General features: G+C 40.3%; 1 protein-coding gene across 1 annotated transcript in view; it reads left to right on the plus strand.

Moving 5' to 3' along the window:
* IFNG (interferon gamma) overlaps positions 1-25,325 on the plus strand; it is a gene marked incomplete at its 5' end in the record, with an annotated part of 29,469 nt that extends 4,144 nt beyond the window's left edge. Inside the window, one exon of the mRNA XM_082422940.1 lies at positions 1-25,325. Coding sequence (XP_082279066.1) covers positions 1-135 — 135 coding nt within the window. The 3' untranslated portion in view covers positions 136-25,325.
* Between the last annotated feature and the right edge of the window lie 864 nt (positions 25,326-26,189).

Below are 26,189 nucleotides of genomic sequence, written 5' to 3' on the forward strand. Positions count from 1 at the left end.
GTAGATGATCTGCAGATCCAGCGCAAAGCCATAAGTGAACTCATCAAAGTGATGAGCGACCTGTCGCCAAGATCTAACCTCAGAAAGAGGAGGAGAAGTCAGAATCTGTTTCGAGGCCAGAGAGCATCGAAATAATGGTCATCCTGCCTGCAATATTTGAATTTTTAAATCTAAATCTATTTATTACTATTTAATATTTTACATTATTTATATGGGGAATATATATTTAGACTTACCAATCAAAGTATTTATAATAGTAACTTTTATGTCATGAAAATGAGTATCTATTAATTTATGTGTTATTTATAATTCCTGTATCCTTTTCACTTGACCCTTTTTTTTTCTGACTAACTAGGCAAGTCTATGTGATTACAAGGCTTTATCTTGGGGGCCAACTAGGCAGCTGACCTAAGCAAGACCCTGTGGGTTGTGCATTTATTTCACTTGATGATATAATGTATGCTGATAAATGAAACGATGCCATCCAGTTACTGCCTATTTTAGACTATGTCTTCTGAGCCACTGCTATGATGGCATGTCAGACAGCACTTGAGTGTGTCAGGCGATATGACTTGTCCCCTGATAAAAACATGGCATCTCTTCTCATCTCATGCCTGGTGCTTCAGAATATTGCTGACAATTGTGATTGTACCCAAATGCAAAGTAATACGTTCATTTATCAATATTTAATATATATGAATAAAGTGTAATTTCATAACTATTTAGGCTGTGTCAGACTTTTTCTAAAGTGGGGGCCAGATTAAATGAACCACGGAGTAATGAATTAGTAGAAGGAGAGTCATTTTTAGCTGTGGAAATAGTAGAGTTGGATTAAGACCCATTAAAATTGGTGTTTCTCTCCGCTGCCGAGTTGTTGGTTTCCAGTGTTCCATTTGGTAGCTGTTTGAGTTATCTCTCCAAAATATGGATGTAATTATGTAGCCATTTACTTCAGAGCTTCTTCTGTGGAAAGTAGTCCAAATTGCTTAGCTTGGCACACAAAGATTTATTTCTCCTTTCTCTCTCAACTCCCCATGGCATCCTTCATCTTGGTATCCCCTTTGTCCTCTGGCCACTTTGAGCAAACACCATTTGGTATGGAATAGTGAGTGGGAACTCTAGGGAGAGAGGCTTGGATTGGAATCTTGGTCCTGCCATTACAAGTAGTGTGACCCTCATATTCTCTAAGTTTCAGTTTCCTCATCTGATAAAGAATTGTGCCTTCCTCATAATATTGTGGTGAGAGTTTATTCTTTCACTCAAGAAATATTTACTGCAGCACCTACCATGTGCCTGGTGCTGTTCTAGGCACTTGAGATACATTTGTGAACGAAACAAGCAAGGATCCCTGCCCTCGAGGAACTTAGAATTCAGCAAAGGGGAGACAGATTATAAAAGAAATACATAATATGTTAGTAAATTGCATGGTATGTTAGAAGGTGATTGGTGCTACAGAGAAAAGGTAAAAAGGAATGGGGGAACTGGGAAAACTACAGGTGGGACAGAGCAAATGGGCTAGAGGTTTAGATGAAGTAATTATAATTGGCTTCATTGAGGAGATAACAACTGAGGAAGCACTTGTAAGAGCTAAGAGAGGATTCTAGGCAAAGGGAACATCTTTGCAAAGGCTCTAAAGTGGAAACTTGCCTTGAATGGTAAAAGAAGAGCCAGCACTCCAGTGTGGTTGGAGCAAAATGAGTCAAGAATATCTCTAATTTTTTAGCTGAGCAACTAAAAAGATGACGTTGTCATCACCTGAGATGGGGAAAGTGGAGGTAGCAGGTTTTGGGTGGAAAACTAGAAATTCAATTTTGAAAGTTAAGTTTAAGGAATCCATTAGATTTCAAAGTGGAGATGCTGAGTAGGCTATTGGGTATATCAGTCTGGAGTTGAGAGAGAACTCTGGACGGTTGATGTAAATTTAGAAGTTGAAGGTAGAGAGGGTATTTAAAGACCTAATACCAGCTGAACTTATGAAGGTCATGAGTTTACATAGTGAAGAGAAGGAAAGCAAAGTATTGAGTCTTAAGGCACACTATCTTTAAGAGGCTGGGGAGAGAACAACCAAAGAGACTGAAAAGAAATGACCAGTGAAATAAAAGGACAACCTAAAAAATGAGATGTCCTGAAAGCCAAGTGAAGAAAACATTTCAGGAATAAACTGTATTAAATGCAGTTAAATCTGGTCAAATGAGGACTGAGAACTGAACACTGGATTTAGGAACATGGAAACCATTGCTGACCTTGGACAAGAGAAATTCAATTGGAGGGTGAGGGTAAAATCCTGATTAGAATGGGATTAAGAGAGACATTGGAGACAATAAACATGGATAACTCTTTATAGAAGTTTTTTTTTTTTTTTTTTTTTTTTGCAAAGGAGAACAAAGAAAGGGGTAGATGTCAGGATATGACATCAAAAGAAGTTTTAAATTTTTTTAGTTGTTGCTTTTTAGATGGGAGAAGAAGTAAACATACTTGTTTACATATTAGTAGAAATGATCTAAGAGTAAAACAATACATGATATAGGAAAGAGAGGAAAGAACTTCAGAGTACTGCCATGAGTAAGAAAGAGAGATGAACTGAGGACACAGAGGAATTGGCTTTAGGCAGGTGCACAAAAAATTTATCTTTGTTAAGGGGTAGGAAGGTAGACTATGTGGGTTCTGATGTTGGTAGCTGAGTAAATGTGGTGGTGAGAACTTTTGGAAATTTTAACTGGTTGTTTAAAATTTTCTCAGTGAAACAGAAAGCTGAGAGTGAGGTTCAGGGAATGTTGGAGGCTTGCGAGAAGCAGAAGAATGGATGGATCAGGAGAGTGCAATGTAGATTACCAGGCAACTTTAAGGGCCCATTGAGGTCCAAGGTCATGAAATTATGGAACACTAGTTGGTGTAGTTGAGTGTTTGTCTCTATCCACGTTGAGCTGTGGGTGAAAATATATAGAGAAGAGACAGACAGTTACGTTTAGCAGACTTTGATTCGGCCAAGTAAGTAGGATAGGGAGAATGAGGACAAGGAAGTCAGGGGGATACACAAGGGTGTACTCATGACGGTTCATGAACTGGTAATGAACTCTAAGCTGGTTAAGAAGGGGAAAGACTATTAACAAGGTTGCTGAAGGAGGGTAAAGAAGTGATTACATGAAAGGATATCTGCCCCACCTCTGGACCCAAAAGATGGGTGAGAAAACAGCCACCATTTGAGGAGGATGGAAGGGAAGCAGTGTCTTTAAGGGAAAATCAGTTTATCTTTTGAGTATGAGGAAGTCAAGGATAGGATGAATTTGGTTAGTGCGGGACTGTGAATTCCAGATCCAGTGAGTTAGGGGTATGAGAGGAGGTCGTAAAAGGGAATGTACATAGGGATGTGTTGTGAGTCTGGGACTTCTCATGATCACTAACATAAACAAGGATAATGGATATAATGAGATTAATTCTACTGGCTTTGGGGTATATAGTGGGGGCACAATGGTGAGTGTCAAGGGCAGAAAGGGTTAGTTGTCTGGGGCTTCCTTCTCAACTACTTTATTTAATGCTCCCACAGCAATACTGTTAAGTGAAATAGTTTATGTAAAAGCATCGGTTTAGTCCTTGACAATAATCAGAGGCATTATTTTGATTGTTGGGTAGTAGCTGAATACCAGTGGGTGAGACTCAATCCCCATTCCCTGGGCTTCTTCTTCCAGTCTAAAGTTTTTATCAATCATTTCCAACAAAGTCAGGCTTCCCCATAAAAAAAAAAAAAAAATCATTGTACTAAAAAGAATGTCTTTCCTTCTTAGTTTTATTGCCTTCTTTTATTTTTCACTAAAATTTTATGTTAACCATTATTAAATAGTTATACTGAATAGATAGTTGATTGAAAGAATTGGGGAGGATTGAGGTAATCTTGGCCTGTCTGGAATTCAATCGACATCTGAATGCTTATAGAGAAGGAAAAATATCTTCTCTTTTTTAAAGGCAGCATTATTTATTATATAGTTTTTTAATTTATTTATTTTTTTTGGTTGCATTGGGTCTTCGTTGCTGCACGCGGGTTTTCTCTAGTTGTGGCGAGTGGGGGCTGCTCTTTATTGTGGTACGTGGGCTTCTCATCGCGGTGGCTTCTCTTTGCAGAGCACAGGCTCTAGGCACTCAGGCTTCAGTAGTTGCAGCAAGTGGGCTCAGTAGTTGTGGTGCACAGGCTTAGTTGCTCTGTGGCATGTGGGATCTTCCCAGACCAGGGCTCGAACCCCAGTCCCCTGCCTTGGCAGGTGGATTCTTAACCACTGTACCACCAGGGAAGTCCCGAAAAATATCTTTTTTCTCTATCGTTTTAAGCTCTTGACTGGGATCCCATAACAAAAGACAGATTAACAAGAGAAAAGCATACGTTTATTTAAATTATATGTGACAGAGAGACCTTCACAAGAATATAAAGACCTGAAAAAGCAGTAAAACCTGAGTGTTTTTATGCTAGATTTGGTGAAGAATGGAAAAGTGTAGTAAATGGTGGGACACTTAGCAAGGCCTGCTGCTGTTCAGATTCCCCTCTGAGTTCCTTGTCATCAAAGACTAGAATGCTCCTTTCCTCTGGTTATGTGACCTGCTTCAGGAGAAGGTCAGAAAGTCTTTTCTGTAAATGCTTTTTCTCAAATTCCTTCAGTGTGAAATATTCAATACATCAAGGTGGCATAATTTGGGGTATCATGGCCTGAACCCTGTCGGGCTCACAGGAGAACATACAAAGGCAAGAGTTTCTTATCCTGCTCTCCTTACCTAGAATGAGAATCTGGCAACCCCATGACAAGGCTTCTTTTGGGCAGATGGTGATGAAAGATCAAAGGTGAAAGTGCCATCATGATCAGAGCTGCAGATGTAAAGCCACATCAGAGAACCATTGACATCCTGGGTATGGCCACCCCCAGGGATATGTAAGAGGCTGGTGTAAAATAATACTAATGAGTAACCAGTGAACATGTGCTATGGTTAAGAGCTCTTTTTCAGGATTCAAGTAGACCTAGATTTCATTAGCTGCAAAACTTTAGGAATGTTACTGACTATCTTCAAGCCTCTTTTCTTTCATCTGTAAAATGGGAACTGTAAGGTCATCATGAGGATTACATTTTTTTTTTTAACATGTTTATTGGAGTATAATTGCTTTACAATGGTGTGTTAGTTTCTGCTTTATAACAAAGTGAATCAGTTATACATATACATATGTTCCCATATCTCTTCCCTCTTGTGTCTCCCTCCCTCCCACTCTCCCTATCCCACCCCTCTAGGTGGTCACAAACCACCGAGCTGATCTCCCTGTGCTATGCGGCTGCTTCCCACTAGCTATCTATTTTATGTTTGGTAGTGTATATATGTCCATGCCACTCTCTCACTTTGTCACAGCTTACCCTTCCCCCTCCCCATATCCTCAAGTCCATTCTCTAGTAGGTCTGTGTCTTTATTCCCGTCTTACCCCTAGGTTCTTCATGACCTTTTTTTTTTTCTTTTCTTAGATTCCATATACATGTGTTAGCATATGGTATTTGTTTTTCTCTTTCTGACTTACTTCACTCTGTATGACAGACTCTAGGTCCATCCACCTCACTACAAATAACTCAATTTCGTTTCTTTTTATGGCTGAGTAATATTCCATTGTATATATGTACCACATCTTCTTTTTTTTTTTTTAATGTAAAACTTTTTTTAAAAATTTTATTTATTTATTTATTTATTTATTTGTGGCTGTGTTGGGTCTTCGCTTCTGCGCGAGGGCTTTCTCTAGTTGCGGCAAGTGGGGGCCACTCTTCATCGCAGTGCGTGGGCCCCTCACTATCGTGGCCTCTCTTGTTGCAGAGCACAGGCTCCAGACACGCAGGCTCAGCAATTGTGGCTCACGGGCCTAGTTGCTCCGCGGCACGTGGGTTCCTCCCAGACCAGGGCTTGAACCCATGTCCCCTGCATTGGCAGGCAGACTCTCAACCACTGCGCCACCACGGAAGCCCACCACATCTTCTTTATCCATTCATCTGTCGATGGACACTTAGGTTGCTTCCATGTCCTGGCCATTGTAAATAGAGCTGCAATGAACATTTTGGTACATGACTCTTTTTGAATTATGGTTTTCTCAGGGTATATGCCCAGTAGTGGGATTACTGGGTTGTATGATAATTCTATTTTTAGTTTTTTAAGGAACCTCCATACTGTTCTCCATAGTGGCTGTATCAATTTACATTCCCACCAACAGTGCAAGAGGGTTCCCTTTTCTCCACACCCTCTCCAGCATGTATTGTTTCTAGATTTTTTGATGATGGCCATTCTGACTGGTGTGAGATGATATCTCATTGTAGTTTTGATTTGCATTTCTCTAATGATTAATGATGTTGAGCATCCTTTCATGTGTTTGTTGGCAATCTGTATATCTTCCTTGGAGAAATGTCTATTTAGGTCTTCTGCCCATTTTTGGATTGGATTGTTTGTTTTTTTGTTATTGAGCTTCATGAGCTGCTTGTAAATTTTGGAGATTAATCCTTTGTCAGTTGATTCGTTTGCAAATATTTTCTCCCATTCTGAGGGTTGTCTTTTTCTCTTGTTTATGGTTTCCTTTGCTGTGCAAAAGCTTTTAAGTTTCATTAGGTCCTGTTTGTTTATTTTTGTTTTTATTTCCATTTCTCTAGGAGGTGGGTCAAAAAGGATCTTGCTGTGATTTATGTCCTAGAGTGTTCTGCCTATGTTTTCCTCTAAGAGTTTGATAGTGTCTGGCCTTACATTAGGATTACATTTTAAAAAATGCATGTAAAATGCTTGGAAGAGAGAGAAAATGCTTTGTCAAGAGTAACTATTATTATTAATGCTATTTTCATTGAATAAATCAATGAATCATTGTTATTACCTTTCTCACCATGACAAGTTCTCTTTAGTTTTTCTTGATCTGAAGAATTTTCCCCTTCTAGGAGAATAGGAAGAGAGAGCAAGTAGCAAAGGAAGTCAGTCAGTCAGAATCCATCGACTTTACTTTGTTTTAATTGTGTTTTCATTGGCATCATATATCATTACTTAGGCTAATATGTAAGTTTTGTGAGGTTTCATGTCTCGGGGTCATCAGGGAAACATGAAATTTGGAACTGAAGTGTACAGGACTTGTAAAACTGACCTAACTTCGAGTCATTCAGCAGTTGTGTGACCTTGACTAACTCAAAAGGTATTGGGTGGATCAAATGACACATTGTTTGTGATTGTCAGTTGCAAATTTCTCTGGAAATGTGAGAAAGTATTGTTAGGGGAAACACTGACTGAAACCGCCCGCCCTGGCCAGACACTATAGTAACCACTTGCATGAGTTATCTTAACAACAGGGGGTTGTCCTGGTAAGGGACGCAGAACTAACAAGCCACCACCAACTGGAAGAATTCGGGAAAGGTCAAAAGGAGACAGGAGACGCTAGTCCTTATGTCCTCCCAGAATCCTTCTCGCTGGAATCCATCTTGGCTGAGCGATGTGCGCACCACCAGGAAGGATCCTGAGTCAAAATGATTGGCCAGAGACAACCTGGAAACTAATTCCATCACCATAAAACTCAAGACTGCGAGCCACATGGCAGAGCAGTCCTCCTGGGTTCCCTTACCCTGCTGCTCTCCAACTGGATGCCCCTTCCCAATAAAATCTCTTGCTTTGTCAGCATGTGTGTCTCCTCGGACAATTCATTTCCAAGTGTTAGGCAAAAGCCCACTCTCAGGGCCTGGAAGGGGTCCCCCTTCCTGCAACAGTATGATGCTAACACAATTCTTTTCTGGGAGGAACTTTGTAATATTCTGGATGCAAAGATTAATGAACTGCATGAAATGAGGAAATATAGCCTATTTTTTGATTCCTTGAGTTTCTTTGGGGCTTAGAGGATCAACTAAATTCTAATTTCTTGTATTTCTTTAAAACTTGTCAGCTCTTACTCATAAAACTTGCCTTAAGAAAGGCAAGTTCGGGATTATCCTGGTGGTCCAGTGGTAAAGAATCTGCCTTGCAATGCAGGGGACACAGGTTCAATCCCGGGTCAGGGAACTAAGATCCCACATGCTGAGGGGCAACTAAGCCCACGCTCCACAGTTGCTGAGCTCGCGGGCCTCCACTAGAGCCCACAAGCCACAAACTACAGAGCCCACCCGCCCTGGAACCCACACGCCACAACTAGAGAGGAAACACCCATGTGCCACAACTATAGAGAAACCTGCATGTGGCAACGAAGATCCCGCATGCTGCAACTAAGACCCGACGCAGCCCAAAATAAATAAATTTAAAAAAAAAAAAAGAAAGGCAAGTTCGTTTTAAGAATGTGTAGTGGAATTGTCTTGAATCTTTAACTCATTTGTTTGACCTTGGAGTTCCCTCCCATTAAAACAGACTTTCTGTGATTGTTGTTAGAGAAAAGTGATGTAACAATGGAAAATGGAGAGAGGACTTTCAAGATGGCGGAGGAGTAAGATGTGGAGATCACCTTCCTCCCCACAAATACATCAAAAATACATCTACACGTGGAACAACTCCTACAGAACACCTACTGAACGCAGGCAGAAGACCTCAGACTTCCCCAAAGGCAAAAAACTCCCCATGTACCTGGGTAGGGCAAAAGAAAAAAGCAAAAAGAGAGACAAAAGAATAGGGATGGGACCTGCACCTCTGGGAGGGAGCTGTGAAGGAGGAAAAGTTTCCACACACTAGGAAACCCCTTCACTGGCGGAGACGGGGTGTGGGCAGGAGGGAGTCTTTGGAGCCATGGAGGAGAATGCAGCAATGGGGTGCAGAGGGCAAAGTGGAGGGATTCCTGCACAGAGGATTGGTGCCAACTAGTACTCACCAGCCTGAGAGGCTTGTCTGCCTACCTGCCTGGGTGAGTGGGAGCTGGAAGCTGAGGCTGGGGTTTCAGAGGTTAGATCCCAGGGAGAGGAGTGGGGTTGGCTGCGTGAACACAGCCTGAAGGGGGCTAGTGTGCCATAGCTAGCCGGGAGAGAGTCCGGGAAAAAGTCTGGACCTGCCTGAGAATCAAGAGACCATTGTTTTGGGGTGTGCGAGGAGAGGGGATTCAGAGCACCGCCTAAACAAGCTCCAGAGATGGGTACGAGCCGCAGCTATCAGCGCAGACACCAGAGACGGGCATGAAACGCTAAGGCTGCTGCTGCAGCCACCGAGAAGCCTGTGTACAAGCACAGGTCACTATCCAGACCTCCCCTCCCAGGAGCCTGTGCAGACCACCACTTCCAGGGTCCCGTGTTCCAGGGACAACTTCCCTGGTAGAACACATGGCGTGCCTCAGGCTGTTGCAACATCACGCTGACCTCTGCCACCGCACGCTCGCCCCACATTCTGTACCCCTCCCTCCCCCTGGTCTGAGTGAGCCAGAGCCCCCTAATCAGCCACTCCTTTAACCCTCTCCTGTCTGGGCGAAGAACAGATGCCAGAGGGCGACCTACACGCAGAGGCAGACCAAATCCAAAGCTGAACCCCAGGAGCTGTGCGAACAAAGAAGAGAAAGGGAAATTTCTCCCAGCAGCCTCAGGAGCAGCGGATTAAATCTCCACAATCAACTTGATGTACCCTGCACCTGTGGAATACCTGAATAGACAACGAATCATCCCAAAATTGAGGCAGTGGACTTTGGGAGCAACTGCAGACTTGGGGTTTACTGTATGCAATTGACTAGTTTCTGATTTTTATGTTTATCTCAATAGAGTTTTTAGCATTTGTTATCATTGGTGGATTTGTTTATTGGTTTGGATGCTCTTTTCCTTTTTTTAAATTACTTTTTACATTTTAAAATTATTTTTTAGTAATACTTTTTTCTTTTAATAACTTTTTAATTTAATTTAATTTTTTTCTTTCTCTCTTTTTTTCTCCCTTTTCTTCTGAGCCATGTGGCTGACAGTGTCCTAGTCCTCTGGCCGAGTGTCAGGCCTGAGCCTCTGAGTTGGGAGAGCTGAGTTCAGGACAGTGGACCACCAGAGACATCCAGGCCCCACGTAATAGTCAGCATGATCTCTCCCAGAGGTCTCCTTCTCAACGCTAAGACCCAGCTCCACTCAACGAACAACAAGCTCCAGTGCTGGACACTCCATACCAAACAACTAGCAAGACAGGAACACAACCCCATCCATTAGCAGAGAGGCTGCCTAAAATCATAATAAGTTCACAGACACCACAAAACACACTACTGGATACGGTCCTGCCCACCAGAAAGACAAGATCCAGCTTCATCCATCAGAACACAGGCACCAATCCCCTCCACCAGGAAGCCTGCACAACCCACTGAACAAACCTCACCCACTGGGGGCAGATACCAAAAACAACAGGAGCTATGAACCTGCAGCCTGCGAGAAGGAGACCCCAAACACAGTAAGTTAAGCAAAATGAGAAGAAAGAGAAATACACAGCACATGAAGGAGTGAAGTAAAAACCCACCAGACCAAACAAATGAAGAGGAAATAGGCAGTCTACCTGAAAAAGAATTCAGAGTAATGATAGTAAAGATGATCCAAAATCTTGGAAATAGAATGGAGAAAATACAAGAAACGTTTAACAAGGACCTAGAAGAACTAAAGAGCAAACAAACAAGGATGAGCAACGCAATAAATGAAATTAAAAATTCTCTAGAAGGAATCAATAGCAGGATAACTGAGGCAGAAGAATGGATAAGTGACCTGGCAGATAAAACAGTGGAAATAATTACCACAGAGCAGAATAAAGAAAAAAGAATGAAAAGAATTGAGGACAGGCTCTGAGACCTCTGGGACAATATTAAATGTACCAACATTTGAATTATAGGGGTCCCAGAAGAAGAGAAAAAGAAAGGGACTGAGAAAATATTTGAAGAGATTATAGTTGAAAACTTCCTTAATATGGGAAAGGAAATAGTCAATCAAGTCCAGGAAGCACAGAGAGTCCCATACAGGATAAATCCAAGGAGAAACATGTCAAGACACATATTAATCAAACTATCAAAAATTAAACACAAAGAAAAAATATTAAAAGCAACAAGGAAAAAACAAAAAATAACATACAAGGGAATCCCCATAAGGTTAACAGCTGACCTTTCAGCAGAAACTCTGCAAGCCAGAAGGGAGTAGCAGGACATATTTAAAGTGATGAAAGGGAAAAACCTACAACCAAGATTACTCTACCCAGCAAGGATCTCATTCAGATTCGATGGAGAAATTAAAACCTTTACAGACAAGCAAAAGCTAAGAGAATTCAGCACCACAAAGCCAGCTTCACAACAAATGCTAAAGCAACTTCTCTAGGCAGGAAACACAAGAGAAGGAAAAGACCTACAATAACAAATGCAAAACAATTACGAAAATGGTCATAGGAACATACATATCGATAACTACATGTAAATGGATTAAATGCTCCAACCAAAAGACATAGACTGGCTGAATGGATACAAAAACTAGACCCGTATATATGCTGTCCACAAGAGACCCACTTCAGACCTAGGGACACATACAGACTGAAAGTGAGGCGATGGAAAAAGATATTCTATGCAAATGGAAACCAAAAGAAAGCCGGAGTAGCAATTCTCATATCAGACAAAACAGACTTTAAAATAAAGATTATTACAAGAGACAAAGAAAGACACTACATAATGATCAAGGGATCAATCCAAGAAGAAGATATAACAATTGTAAATATTTATGCACCCAACATAGGTGTATCTCAATACATAAGGCAAATCCTAACATCCATAAAAGGGGATATTGACAGTAACACAGTAATAGCAGGAGACTTAAACACCCCATTTTGACCAATGGACAGATCATCCAAAATGAAAATAAATAAGGAAACACAAGCTCTAAATGACACATTAGACAAGATGGACTTAACTGATATTTATAGGACATTCCATCCAAAAACAACAGAATACACTTTCTTTTCAAGTGCTCATGGAACATTCTCCAGGATAGACCATATCTTGGGTCACAAATCAAGCCTTGGTAAATTTAAGAAAATTGAAATCCTATCAAGTATCTTTTCTGACCACAATGCTATGAGACTAGATATCAACTGCAGGAAAAAAAACTGTAAAAAATACAAATACATAGAGGCTAAACAATACACTACTAAATAACCAAGAGGTCACTGAAGAAATCAAAGAGGAAATCAAAAAATACCTAGAGACAAATGACAATGAAAACACGATGATCCAAAACCTATGGGATGCAGCAAAAGCATTTCTAAGAGGGAAGTTTATAGCTATACAAGCCTACCTCAAGAGATAAGAAAAATCTCAAATAAACAATCCAACGTTACACCTAAAGGAACTAGAGAAAGAAGAACAAACAAAACCCAAAGTTAGCAGAAGGGAAGAAATCATAAAGATCAGATCAGAAATAAATGGAATAGAAACAAAGAAAACAATAGCAAAGATCAATAAAACTAAAACCTGGTTCTTTGAGAAGATAAACAAAATTGATAAACCTTTAGCCAGACTCACCAACAAAAAAAGGGAGAAGACTCAAATCAACAGAATTAGAAATGAAAAAGGAGAAGTAACAACTGACACTGCAGAAATACAAAGGATCATGAGAGATTACTACAAGCAACTATATGCCAATAAAATGGACAACCTGGAAGAAATGGGTAAATTCTTAGAAATGCACAACCTTCCGAGACTGAACCAGGAAGAAATAGAAAATATAAACAGACCAATCACAAGCACTGAAATTGAAACTGTGATTAAATATCTTCCAAGAAACAAAAGCTCAGGACCAGATGACTTCACATGCGAATTCTATCAAACATTTAGAGAAGAGCTAACATCTATCCTTCTCAAACTCTTCCAAAATATAGCAGAGAGAGGAACACTCCCAAACTCATTCTACGAGGCCACCATCACCCTGATACCAAAACCAAAGATGTCACAAAGAAAGAAAACTACAGGCCAATATCACTGATGAACATAGAAGCAAAAATCCTCAACAAAATACTAGCAAACACAATCCAACAGCACATTAAAAGGATCATACACCATGATCAAGTGGGGTTTATCCCAGGAATGCAAGGATTCTTCAATATACACAAATCAAATAATGTGTTACACCATATTACCAAATTGAAGGATAAAAACCATATGATCATCTCAATAGATGCAGAAAAAGCTTTTGACAAAATTCCACACCCATTAGTGATAAGAACCCTCCAGAAAGTAGGCATAGAGGGAGCTTACCTCAACATAATAAAGGCCATATATGACAAACCCACAGCCAACACCATTCTCAATGGTGAAAAACTGAAACCATTTCCACTAAGATCAGGAACAAGACAAGGTTGCCTACTCTCACCACTATTATTCAACATAGTTTTGGAAGTCTTAGCCATAGCAATCAGAGAAGAAAAAGAAATAAAGGGAATCCAAATCGGAAAAGAAGAGGTAAAACTGTCACTGTTTGCAGATGACATGATACTATACATAGAGAATCCCAAAGATGCTACCAGAAAACTACTAGAGCTAATCAATGAATTTGGTAAAATAGCAGGATACAAAATTAATGCACAGAAACCTCATGCATTCCTATACACTAATGATGAAAAATCTGAAAGAGAAATTAAGGAAACTCTGTCATTTATCATTGCAACAAAAAAGAATAAAATACCTAGGAATAAACCTGCCTAAGGAGACAAAAGACCTATATGCAGAAAACTGTAAGACACTAATGAAAGAAATTAAAGATGATACCAACAGATGGAGAGATATACCATGTTCTTGGATTGGAAGAATCAATATTGTGAAAATGACTATACTACCCAAAGCAAGCTACAGATTTAATGAAATCCCTATCAAACTACGAATGGCATTTTTCACAGAACTAGAACAAAAAAGTTCACAATTTGTATGGAAACACAAAAGACCCTGAATAGCAAAAGCAATCTTGAGAAAGAAAAATGGAGCTGGAGGAATCAGGCTCCCTGACTTCAGACTATACTACAAAGCTACAGTAATCAAGACACTATGGTACTGGCACAAAAACAGAAATATAGATCAATGGAACAGGATAGAAAGCCCAGAGATAAACCCCTGTACATATGGTCACCTTATCTTTGATAAAGGAGGCAAGAATATACAGTGGAGAAAAGACAACCTCTTCAATAAGTGGTGCTGGGAAAACGGGACAGCTACATGTAAAAGAATGAAATTAGAACACTCCCTAACACCATACACAAAAATAAACTCAAAATAGATTAAAGACCTAAATGTAAGGCCAGATACTATAAAACCCGTAGAGGAAAACATAGGCAGAACACTCTATGACATAAATCACAGCAAGATCCTTTTGGACCCACCTCTTAGAGAAATGGAAATAAAAACAAAAATAAACAAATGGGACCTAAGGAAACTTAAAATCTTTTGCACAGCAAAAGAAACCATAAACTAGACGAAAAGACAACCCTCAGAATGGGAGAAAATATTTGCTGATGAAGCAACTGACAAAGGATTATTCCCCAAAATATACAAGCAGCATATGCAGCTCAATATCCAAAAAACAAACAACCCAATCCAAAAATGAGCAGAAGACCAAAAGAGACATTTCTCCAAAGAAGATATACAGATTGCCAACAAACACATGAAAGAATGCTCAACATCACTAATCATTAGAGAAATGCAAATCAAAACTACAATGAGGTGTCACTTCACACTGATCAGAATGGTCATCATCAAAAAATCTAGAAACAATACATGCTGGAGAGGGTGTGGAGAAAAGGGAACCCTCTTTCACTGTTGGTGGGAAAGTAAATTGATACAGCTACTATGGAGAACAGTATGGAGGTTCCTTAAAACACTAAAAATAGAACTACCATGTGACCCCTCAATCCCACTACTGGGCATATACCCTGAGAAAACCATAATTCAAAAAGAATCATGTACCACAATGTTCATTGCAGCACTATTTACAATAGCCAGGACATGGAAGCAGCCTAAGTGTCCATAGACAGATGAATGTATAAAGAAGATATGGCACATATATACAATGGAATATTACTCAGCCATAAAAAGAAACAAAATTAAGTTATTTTTAGTGAGGTGGATGGACCTAGAGTCTGTCATACAGAGTGAAGTAAGTCAGAAAGAGAAAAATAAATACCGTATGCTAACACATGTATATGGCATTAAAAAAAAAATGGTTCTGATGAACCTAGGGTCAGGACAGGAATAAAGATGCAGACTTAGAGAATGGACTTGAGGATGCGGGGAGAGGGAAGGGTAAGCTGGGATGAAGAGAGAGGGTGGCATGGACATATATACACTACCAAATGTAAAATAGATAGCTAGTGGGAAGCAGCCGCATAGCACAGGGAGATCAGCTTGGTGCTTTGTGTCCACCTAGAGGGGTGGGATAGGGAAGGTGGGAGGGAGATGCAAGAGGGAGGGGACAGGGGGATATCTGTATACATATAGCTGATTCATTTTGTTATACAGCAGAAACTAACACAACATTGTAAAACAATTATACTCCAATAAAGATGTTAAAAAAGGAAACAATGGAAAATGGAGAAAAAAAGTCTCCCCTTGAGTTTCAAAAGCCTAGGATGTTAAAAAATCAAAAGATTTATGAGATAGAGAAATAATTTGAGTGAGAAACATCATGAGCTAGAGGAGCAAGGCTCATCCCAACAGTGAGACCCATAAGAAACTCACTTGTCTAAAAGGTATAGGGAGAACTAGAAATAAGGTGATGGGGGAGAATCTGACAGAATCATGTGGCCCTGAATGGAGTCTTTATCTATAGGTCAGCCCCCTTCTACTTGAGCAAACCATACATCACCTTGACTCACACAAACAGCATTTTTCTAAAGGATATTTTCTTTGATTTTCACAAGAAATTCTGGGAAATCAACTCTACTTCAAGCTGGAAAAATTCGTTGATATTTCACCAAGCACTAGAATATGACTTTGCTTTATATTTTTCTGTTTATATTTTAACAAACATGGTTGACATTCTTCTTATTCATTGTCACAGTGGCAGCTGAAGAGTAGTACAATGAATGCAAGCAGGCAAGAATCGGAATAAAGCACTTGCTCTTTAGCCATGAGAAAAATGATATTAATGATGAATGAAAAATGAAAAATAATTTCTGTATGTTCATGTAACTTACACCTACTGCTATGGGTACATCAAAACCTTTATTAGTATAGATAGAAAAAAAGAATAGCAACAACAGCAAAATGGATAGAAATTTGACCATTCTTACACCTAGAAGAAGATTTTGTGGGCTGGAGTACGTTTTTGGTAGAATCCAACAGCAATTTATAAGTCTCTTGTCGTCCATACTGCTTGGGGACACCCACCAGCAGATACTTAAGGTCATCATTATTATTTGCCCATCATTAGCTTTAAGAAGGTGAACTTGCTGCTCTCTAGGAAGTACTGGTTATTAGCATATTCACTGGGGCTGGGCTACCTCAGAATCCAAGGATGTCACTTCAGAGTCATTCCAAATATGCTAATCCTCTTTGCTGCTCAGGTGTTCTGAGGACTTTGCCTAGACAACTGGAAATCTTTCTGAGAATTCAGGCATCCATTGGTGAGCTAATAGAGACCTAGCACATAAATGATCTATAGCTTAGGCCTTCAGGTTCAGGGAAAATGAGCCGATATTGTATCGTATGGAAACTTTAAAAAATGCTAAACAAATATAAGAGAGCAGGTAGTGTTACATGGCTGTGTGGGTGGTCCTACTTTGTCTCAGTTTGGTGAAGTAAGAGTTGTCTTTAGCTTTGAAGAGCAGATGGTGTAAAACAAACAAAGACGTCTCAGCAGAATAGACTTCAAACGTGGGGAAGTGAAGTAAGCTGATTCAAGGGAAAAGCAAACTCATTTATCTCTAAAGTAAAGGTGCCTAGTCCACTTCACACCTCATGGGAGTGTGAGAAGAGGACCAATCAGTTAAATCAGAGTTTTCTAATCGCTGATATAGCAATTGCCCAGTTCAGCTTAATTGCAATGTTTGATCATTAAGACACACATGGGTGAGCAGATTCCATTTTTATTTCTCTTTTTCAAGCTTATGTAGTTTTACAACACTTGTACTTGACCATAGGGGTTAATCAGACACCTTGACACCGTGCTACTTCCCAAAACCCAGGAAACAGGAAAATTTTTCCACTGTAAGCCACTCAAAGACCACAGTTATTTCCTGGTTAAACCAAATAAGAACTCAGCATTTGTCCTAATACATATGCTCTCATGAAAACAATTTACCTTCAGGTCTATTGCTTATTCAATGCTTAAATCCTACCATTCTCAAAGAAAAGAAAGCTTACTAAGGCATAGCCTATTTGTTCACCTATACATGCAGTAGAGAAAATAGAAATGTTTTAAATTGGTGGGGAAAAATAAATGAATCTTTTGTGTCTCAGAAGATTTTACTTTGTGATTTGAAAAGAAATGGGAAGTACAAAGAATGTTCCTGGAGCTTCACAAAAGTGTACTCAGTGGATCCCAATAGGGTAATTGTTCAAAATTACCTTAACACAGTTGTGAGCTTTGTATGAACTTTCAAGGAATTTTATCAGGTTTTACGAAGAGTATTTCTTTCCATTTGGAAATAACATGTCAAATATATCTCAATTTTTAAAACCTTTTTAAAGAAAGAAAATTATGAGTAATTAATCTTTGAGCCTTTCTAGGAGCTTTCTGGTGTCCAAAATGATTTCTCACTACCTTAGGTGGTGAATCATCTTTGATGCTGTAACAAAGGTCTCTAGAGAGGGTCTTCACATGCCCCATGGGGATGTGAACAAGCCAAAGGAATTGAAGGAGGAATACCGTCTGTATAAGTTGAAACAGAATGATCAAGTCTAGGGATAGAGAGTTTCAAGCAATTAGGAAGGATAAGCCTGCCAATTAGCCTCCAGAATAGTTTGTCAGATGCAAATAAGAGTACCTATAGGGTCATTGCATAAATTAAGAAAGAAAATGTAAGTTGCATGGGACATGGGGCAATTCTTCATTGCACAGAATTGTCTCATGCATTACAGGACTTCTAACATCCTTGGCCTCTACACCCGTGAAATTCAAGTAGAATCTCTGGAATCATTGTGACAGAGTTGCTGTTTACATTTCCAAAATTAAGTTAGTGGAGACAGGTGGGTACCACTCATTTAGCCCTAGGACCATTGAACTAATTAAATTTTAAAGAGCCTTCCAGGTCTGTGCATGTATGAAACATACTTCGCATCCTTGCCTTTCTCTTCTTTCAAATCAATGATATATGATTAATCCTCCAATGGGTTTGGCAAGACCATTACAAATATTTTCTGTTTAGTTTTTTTCATTCATTGACAGTACTGTGCACTATATACGTCGAGGTACAAGGCACTGAAAACATCAGGGGAATAAGAACCATGAATATGAATAACAGATATTGCGTGAGCCGGGGGACACCAGAAATCTTGGGTAATTGACTCTCAGCTATTTTTGTTTTTATCATTAAGTTAAAGAACATGACCAGAGTAGAAAATGCTGCATAATTGGAAAATGACATGCTGGAAAATCTGGCTCAGGAGTCAGGAAATCCCCATCATTAGTTTCTTCAGGCTAACACACTGGGGTTGAATTGGACATAACTGAAGAGGCCAGACCCCAAAGCCATATCAAGTCTGCAAGTGTATCCATGTCTATATTACAACAGGACACTATGACACTGATCAATTTTTTGAATAATGTCGGTGAAGGCAGTTTTTCATAATGTTGTTAAGACCAATGATTGTTTCCCTGAGTTATTTTTCTACTTTAATTCCTGACTCAAGGTTACTACAGATGAATCAGAAAAGCAGAAAACATCAACTCAGAGGAGGCAGTAACAAAGAAGAAAGCACTATGAGTCACTGAAAACCACACCCTCCCAAAGTGTCCATATGACTTTCAGACAGTGGTCTTGACCCCTGGGACTTGGCATTTTTCCAAGGACCTCGAGTTATTAGATTTTTAACCTATGTGCATATCAGAGAGAAATGAACTGTTTCATTGAATTCTGGTTTGACCTCTGTTTAAAAGTAATTTTTTGGCTTTAAAAGATGTCTTGTGGTCGCCGCTGCAGGGCTGCTCTTTCGTCCCCGTTGCCCAAGAGCTCAGACGGGGTGACGAAAAGAAAGCCAGTTCATATATGAACCCCAGAGAAATATTTTTTGACCAATGACGACCATTTCCACGATGGGACAGTGACCCAGAGTCCCTCTTGAGGTGGGAGGAGGAGAAAAGAGGGGTTAGGGGAGAATTCTATGGCTTAGGGAAAGGATCGTTGCAAAGATCTCGAAGTCAGAAGACACTGAGTTGGGAAACGAGGTTCTATTCTTATGAGATTTTTTTTCCTGCCAAATATCTTAAAGGTCACATAGTTATTAGTATAAGAATGTTTTTAACCACATAAGTTTCAGTAAAATCAAAATTAAATGCTACTAAGGAAACCTTTTTTTTTTTTTTTTAATTTTTGAATAGCAGGTTAGCAAAGAAGGAAAATTGCAGCCTGTAGGGCTGAATGACTTCTCGTTGTGAATGGCATAACACAGCCAGGGAAACCACAGACTGGGTTTTCTACCTTACGATGTGAAAACATATTTATTTTCGTCTTTTTCCTATCTCAAAGACTAGACCAGAATGTTGGTGTTAAAAACCAAGTCACCAAAACAGTGACACCCAAAGTGTCAAAACATGAAGGGACTTGCTCCTGGCAAGGCAGGGACTTCTGGTGAGGCTGGAGAAGCAGTTTCCTGATGCTGCTGAAAAGGAGGGTTAGATGTAGCTTTCTGCTCCTCACTAGAGATAGTCAGTGGGAGAGAGGTAGTCTTTGACGAGATGACAGGAAATGGCTTCTCAGAAGTGAAATGAGAGGCCATGTCTAGATTTATTAGATGGGAGAGGTAAGGGAGACAGGAAAGCAGGCTGGTAAAAGATGCGAGAGTAAGTAAAGGCGGGCTATGCTAATTCTGCTGCGCTGGACAGGAGAAAGGCAACAGCAGGGCAGTGCGGTTAGAGTGGTCCCAGCTCTGGGGAAGACTGCAGTGGAGGAGCAGTTGGGACTTTATGTAAAGCATCTGTGAAATGGAGATGCTAGGAATGCATTCCCCTCCCCCGCCTCCCCCATACACTCTGCTAGGGTACGCCCTCCACACAGTCCTCCGCATCTCCCTCTCACTCCTGGGGCCTGCAGCTCCCAGGCACCGCCTCTGAAATGATGAGAGGAAGCAGCTTGGACAGATGTTACAGCAGTCACAGCAGCAGGAAAGCACTAAATGCAATCCATGCAGAAGAAGATTTAATAAGATGAAAAAAGTAACAATTTGAAGAGCAATGGAGAAGAGTCCCGTGTCCATCATGGGCTCATGGTTGTAACTCAAATCAGAAGAAGAAAAGGTGAAAAAACACTGAGAATATGTGCCACAGCCACATTAATAAAAGAGACATTGGTCTAAAGTGCAATACTAAACGGGAGAAGAAGTGATCACAGGGCTCTTGAGCTGGCCTTATAGGTCTGCACACAGAGCCTCAGAGGAAAGTTAAAGCTGGGTGAGAACAGAGCTTTGGGTAGATTTGCGAAGTAGGAAACATGCATCCTGTCCCCACTCACTTCCTCTTTGCCAGTCTCCTTGCTCTGGACCTCAAAGCCCTTTGTCTACCCAGGATCCCTTAGTGTCATGGTTCACTTAGGCCTGCCCTCCATCCACAAGGCCTCTTGCCTAGAGAGAACCCTCCTTGTTTCTCCCATCACAACTTTCACTTCTCTGTAGCTCCCCACCTGGCTCGCTCAGCTGGAAGAAATCTGACAGGCAATTTTTCCCTAAGGAGCCAGATTGAACGCAGGCCTTTGAGCAACTTATCGTAGAGATGTTGATGTTTTCAAAGAATATCCCTGAGTGTTAATGACATTCTAAAAAATCAAATACTAAGGGAGGTGCTTCATGCCCTGTAGCACAGGGTGGGAGCATTTTTGCACATCCCATAAATTGCAGGGCACCAGTGACTGATCAGTCCGCTCCTATGCAAAGCTGTGAGGTCTTTATGGAGAGCATTTTAAATGAAATGCCTCGTCTGTAACGCATTTCATTTTATGCTATCTTGTGCTATTCTCCATTTTATCTCTCAAATGGATTATCAGTTTTGCGGGGACAGAAACAATTTCTCAAACATTTCTTGTACCACACAATGTATAGGAAGATATTCCACAAACAAACACCCCATTGTGTATTCAAGTGGGAGTATAGTGAACACTGTAGAAAGATTCACTTCAGGAAGAAAAAAAAAATCTTAAGAGCGCCATAACCCAGGGCAATCCCACCACAAAGATGTAACCCTTTGGGAACTTTTACAAATTCAGTTCCATCAAATCCAGTTACTACCAGCATCACCCCACAACTAGATTTAGGCCTCTAAGAAAATCAATTAGCTTTTCATCCATTCGAGGAAAGTTCATTGAGCACCTATATAATCAAGCACTGTTATATGCACTGATGATACTGAGACTTCTAAGAGGTGATTCCTGCCCTGAAGGAACTCCTAATTTAATGGGAAAGCAGTCAAGCAAATGTGTTACTTAAGGTTCCTACAAAGTTCACAGGTAGTTCAAGTGTTACAAAGTAACATAGTCCTGGGAGAGCTGCATTTTACTAGCAGCTCCTTTCATTCACAACTCATTGTCATCCAGGTGTCTCAGCCAACTGCTTTTCTCCTAAGGAATCTTTTCCCTCCCCTCTCACTGTCAGAGGGATGGTACCGATAAGACCCAGTATGATTGTCATTTTCTTGTAAAAGATAACAAAGACCTGTGAGAATGACAGAGATGCTATAAAGTCGTATGATAAAAATAGTTATTCCAGTTTTCTTTAAATGACCTCAACATTTCTTCCCTAACTAATTCTTCCTTGTAAAAAAGTTATATAGCACTAACCTCACCTTTGTAAGGTTACTGATCTGGATTCTTGCATTCTTTAATCAAGAGAAATTGATAAGAGACCAGACAAGAAATTCAGGCAAGGCTGTAGCAAGAGGGAGCGAAAACAAGTAACAGGTTCCCTTGTTTGCTAGCTCAGCAGGGGCGAGCTGGTTCCTTAAATGGGATAAGGGTAGGGGGCAGATCTGTGAGTCAGCCGGAGGGGTGGCTTAGTGGTACTGTGAGCAGAGCGCATGCGCAGTACCCTGCTTTTGCTCCTGGCTCCTCAAGAGGTGGCAGTTGGGTTTTGGCCTTTTTGTATCTTGTTCATAATTTGCCCCAACTGCACATGCATGCAGTTATTTTTAATCCCTTATGGTTTCTTTGTATTCTGTTGCTGGACGAGTCCAGGTGTGAGCACTGCAGAAAAGCGTCCCACATCACAGGTCCCAGGTCCCAGCCTGTCTCACTAATATAGTTCTTGAAAAAAAAAAAGGTTTGATCTTAATCAGAGTATTATCTTTTTTCAGCACATACCTCAGGACCATTTTAGAGAACTTCACTGTTAAACTCAATTACTGCCACCATCCCCCGACAACTAGATTTAAACTTCTAAGAAACGAACTAGGTTTTCATCTATTTAACAAAAATTTTATTGCACATCTACATAACTATTACGGTATGCACAGGTGATATCAATAATTCTAAGAGGTGATCCCTACCCTGAAAGGATTTCTAATCTAATGGAAAGGCTGACAAAAACATATAATTGCAAGATTATAGCATGGTATGATGGTGATGCAAACAGGTTGCCACTGGAAGATGTGGTACATGAGTTAATTAGGTGAGGCCGAAGAACATTCCAGGTATAGGACAGTAGATCTTGTTTTCCTCCCTTCCCGGAATCTGGCATATCCCAAGTCCAGGAAAATAAAAGGGCATTTTTATGGCAACTCAAAGTAATAATAGAGACAGGGACTCTTGTAGCACCATGAAGATTTAAGAGAGAATGCCAAAGAGGGAGGCTCTGTAGACTGAATGTTTGTGTCCCTCCAAAATTCTTATGTTGAAATCCTAACCAGCAATGTGACGGCATTTGGAGGTGGGCCCTTTGAGAGGTGATCAGGTCACGAGGGCTCCGGTCTCAGGATTAGAGCCTTTATGAGACCCCAGAGACCCCCTCATCCTTTCCACTATGAGGTTGTAGCAAAAAGATGGTGTCTCTGAACAAGAAAGTAGGCTCTCACTAGACACCAAATCTCTGGTGCATTGATCTTGGACTTCTCAGCCTGCAGAAATGTGAGAAATCAATTTGTATTGTTTATATGCTACTTGGTCTGTGGTATTTTGTTGTAGCAGCCCCAACAGACTAAGACAAAAAGTGATTTTGGGGCAGTAGAAAAAGTCTGATTATATTCCTGAAGCTCCTTCTACAACCCTCCTCATTACCCATTCAGAAAGGAACAGGAGGTAAATAAACAGGGAGGACCCAGATGGGAGAGAAGAGAAGAAAGTGTTGGGAAAGGGAAGGGTCCACAGGAGAGGCTGCCCCTTGAAGTGGCTTTAGAAACTGAGACTGAAGAATCCCTTCCTATTAAGTTGGGGCTGGCCTTCGGTAAATTGGAAGTTAATGACTCCATGGGAAGTTGGCTTATTTTATGTGGGTGTTTAATATCAAAGTATCATGTCTCCTTTCTGCTGGTACCAGGGTTATGCAGCCAGGTAGAGCGGCATGTACAAAGGTAAAAAGGAAAGAGAAATAATGATGTCTTCTTCTTAATTGAAGTATAGTTGCTTTAAACATTAGTTTCAGGTGTACAACATAGTGATTTGATATTTTTATAGATTATATTCCATTTAAAGTTATTACAGAATAACTACGGCTATGTCTTCCTGGGCTGTGTGATATATCCTTGTTGCTTATTTATTTTATACATAGTAGTTTGTGTCTCTTAATCCCCTACTCCTGTCTCTCCCCTCCCCCTTCCCTCTCCCCACTGGTAACCACTTAGTTCGTTCTCTAGATCTGTGACTCTGTTTCTGTTTTCTTATATTCATTCATTTCATTTCTTAGTTTCTACATATGAGTGATAACATACAGTATTTGTCTTTCTCTTTCTGACTTATTTCACTAAGCATAATACACTCTAGGTCCATCCAAGTTATTGCAAATGGCAGAATTTCATTCTTTTTTATGGCTAAGTAATAAATAGAACTAGTGATATCTTTTTGGGTTTCTCAGTATGTCTCAGTACTAATCTCTGTAAGTCTTTGGGACCCCCTTCTTCTTTCTTATCCTGTCTCCCATCCTTCCCCTCCTCCTGAAGGCCCTTCTCTGTGCCCTGTGCAACCTGAGGTGAATCATCTAAAACATCCCCTGTATCACCAGCCTCTTCTGTGAATGTTCTCTTGCTTTCTAACTGAAACCTGGCTTTCTGCTGATGATACCTCTTCCCTGAAACTGACTCAGAAGGTGACTTTTCTGTCTCACGGCCCTCGTACTCTGAGCCTGGAGGAGGAGTAGGTAGGCATCCTCTTTCTTTCTCATTGCCTCATTCCTTAACTTCCTCTCTCCTGATGCCCTTGTCGTTCATGCCATCTCAGTTACTTACCCCTGTGCTCACAACTTAGACCTTGTCATTGCCAACGGCTGGGACCTTTTGCTAATTTCAAGGTTGAACACTGTTTTCTCACCATTACCTCTTATGTGTACATAACTCTAGACTTGTTTCTCTATTTAAGATGGCTGTTTTCTTGCTCTCTATACATCCCCTGCTCGACCAGTCCCTGCTTCATTCACACGACTATCCAGTCCTCTTAATGACAGGGCTTAATTAGCCCCTGGTCACTGATAAGCCCACCTGATGTCAATTCCCCCTATAAATGGTAGCCGCCTTCTCCCCAAGTAGCCAAGGCCGCTGCCATGTCCTGCCCAAAGTCTGTCGTACATGGTAGGGTATTGCTCCAGGACCCTTTGTATGAGATCCCCTGGAAAATAAACCACTGATGTCTCTTTTGTTGTCTCGAAGTTCTTTCTTCGGTTTCGAGGCTGGGCAGCTCCAAGGCTTGCAGGCCTGCGGGGTACAGCCCAATACCTGGTACCATTATCCTAACTCGATTTCACTGGAGTAGTTGGAAGATAGAGGAAAGGACGTGGGCATTTGGTTCTGACCGATCACCACGTTTACCTTCCTGCCCTTCCAGAATGAGGGTGAATAAATTCATGACAACACTGATAAAGTGAGAAAAAGACATCAGAAGATGTGAGATTTTGAGAAGTTTCTGATGGAAAGTAGGTAATGAGATACTAATCATAATCATAATGAGATAAATCAGATCAAAAGAGACATAGCCCAGAACACAGGAAAGGCTACAGTGTAGGTGGTAGAAGTTTGCCCTCCTGCACTTACAAAAAACAGGAATGGGAGGTAACTCAGAAATCAAAGAGAATAATTGAAAGCTGTGAAGGGAATACAGCACAAACCAATCTCTACCCATCATGGATATGGTGAGAGGGTTTATCCCTTTGCTGAATCTGGGGAATATTCTGTCAAATAACCTGTATTAGAGGGCTTGGGTTACTAGAATGGGAGATGACATTTACGGTTTAGGAGCATTCAGCTTGGCTCTCAGCCTAGGCACCTAAATTAAAGGCAGTTGTGGGACATACCTGCCCTCACACAAAGCACTTGGAATTGGCAAATTCTAGGGAAAAGCCTTCTGAGTGTTGGCACCTATAGAGGAACACATGCCAACTACTTATACTAATCGACCTGGTTCCCCAATTGTAAATTTGAAAATACAGGAAGAATTGCCAGTTATTTAAGGAAATCAGGAGTACAAATAAAGACCAAGTTGATCAAACAGAAGAACTGATTCCAGGAGCCAGAAAATAACTTTACATATTTTTAATTAGTACCCTCAGAACAATATAAGATATCATATTTCTAAAATTTTAAAAAATTATAAAATTGTATTTATAAAATTTAATAAATTTAAATGCTGAAATTAAAAATAAAATTAAACAGGTTCCAGAAGAAAAGTTCAAGGAAATCCCCCATAACATAGAGCAAAATGACCAAGAAGATGGAAAAGATGAAATAAAGTTAAAAGAACTAGATGGGTAATCTAGGAAGTCCAGCATAAATATAATAAAATTTCCTGAAGAGTGAAGAGAGAAATTAGAGAGAAAGCAATTATCAAAGAAATAATGTAAGAAAGTTGCTGATATCTGATGAATGATATGTCTTTGGATTAAAATAATCCACTGAGTTGCTAGTATTATGAATTTTAGAAATCCTACATCT

Source organism: Balaenoptera physalus (genome assembly GCF_965194825.1).
Source record: "Balaenoptera physalus genome assembly, chromosome: 13".
NCBI lineage: Eukaryota > Metazoa > Chordata > Mammalia > Artiodactyla > Balaenopteridae > Balaenoptera > Balaenoptera physalus.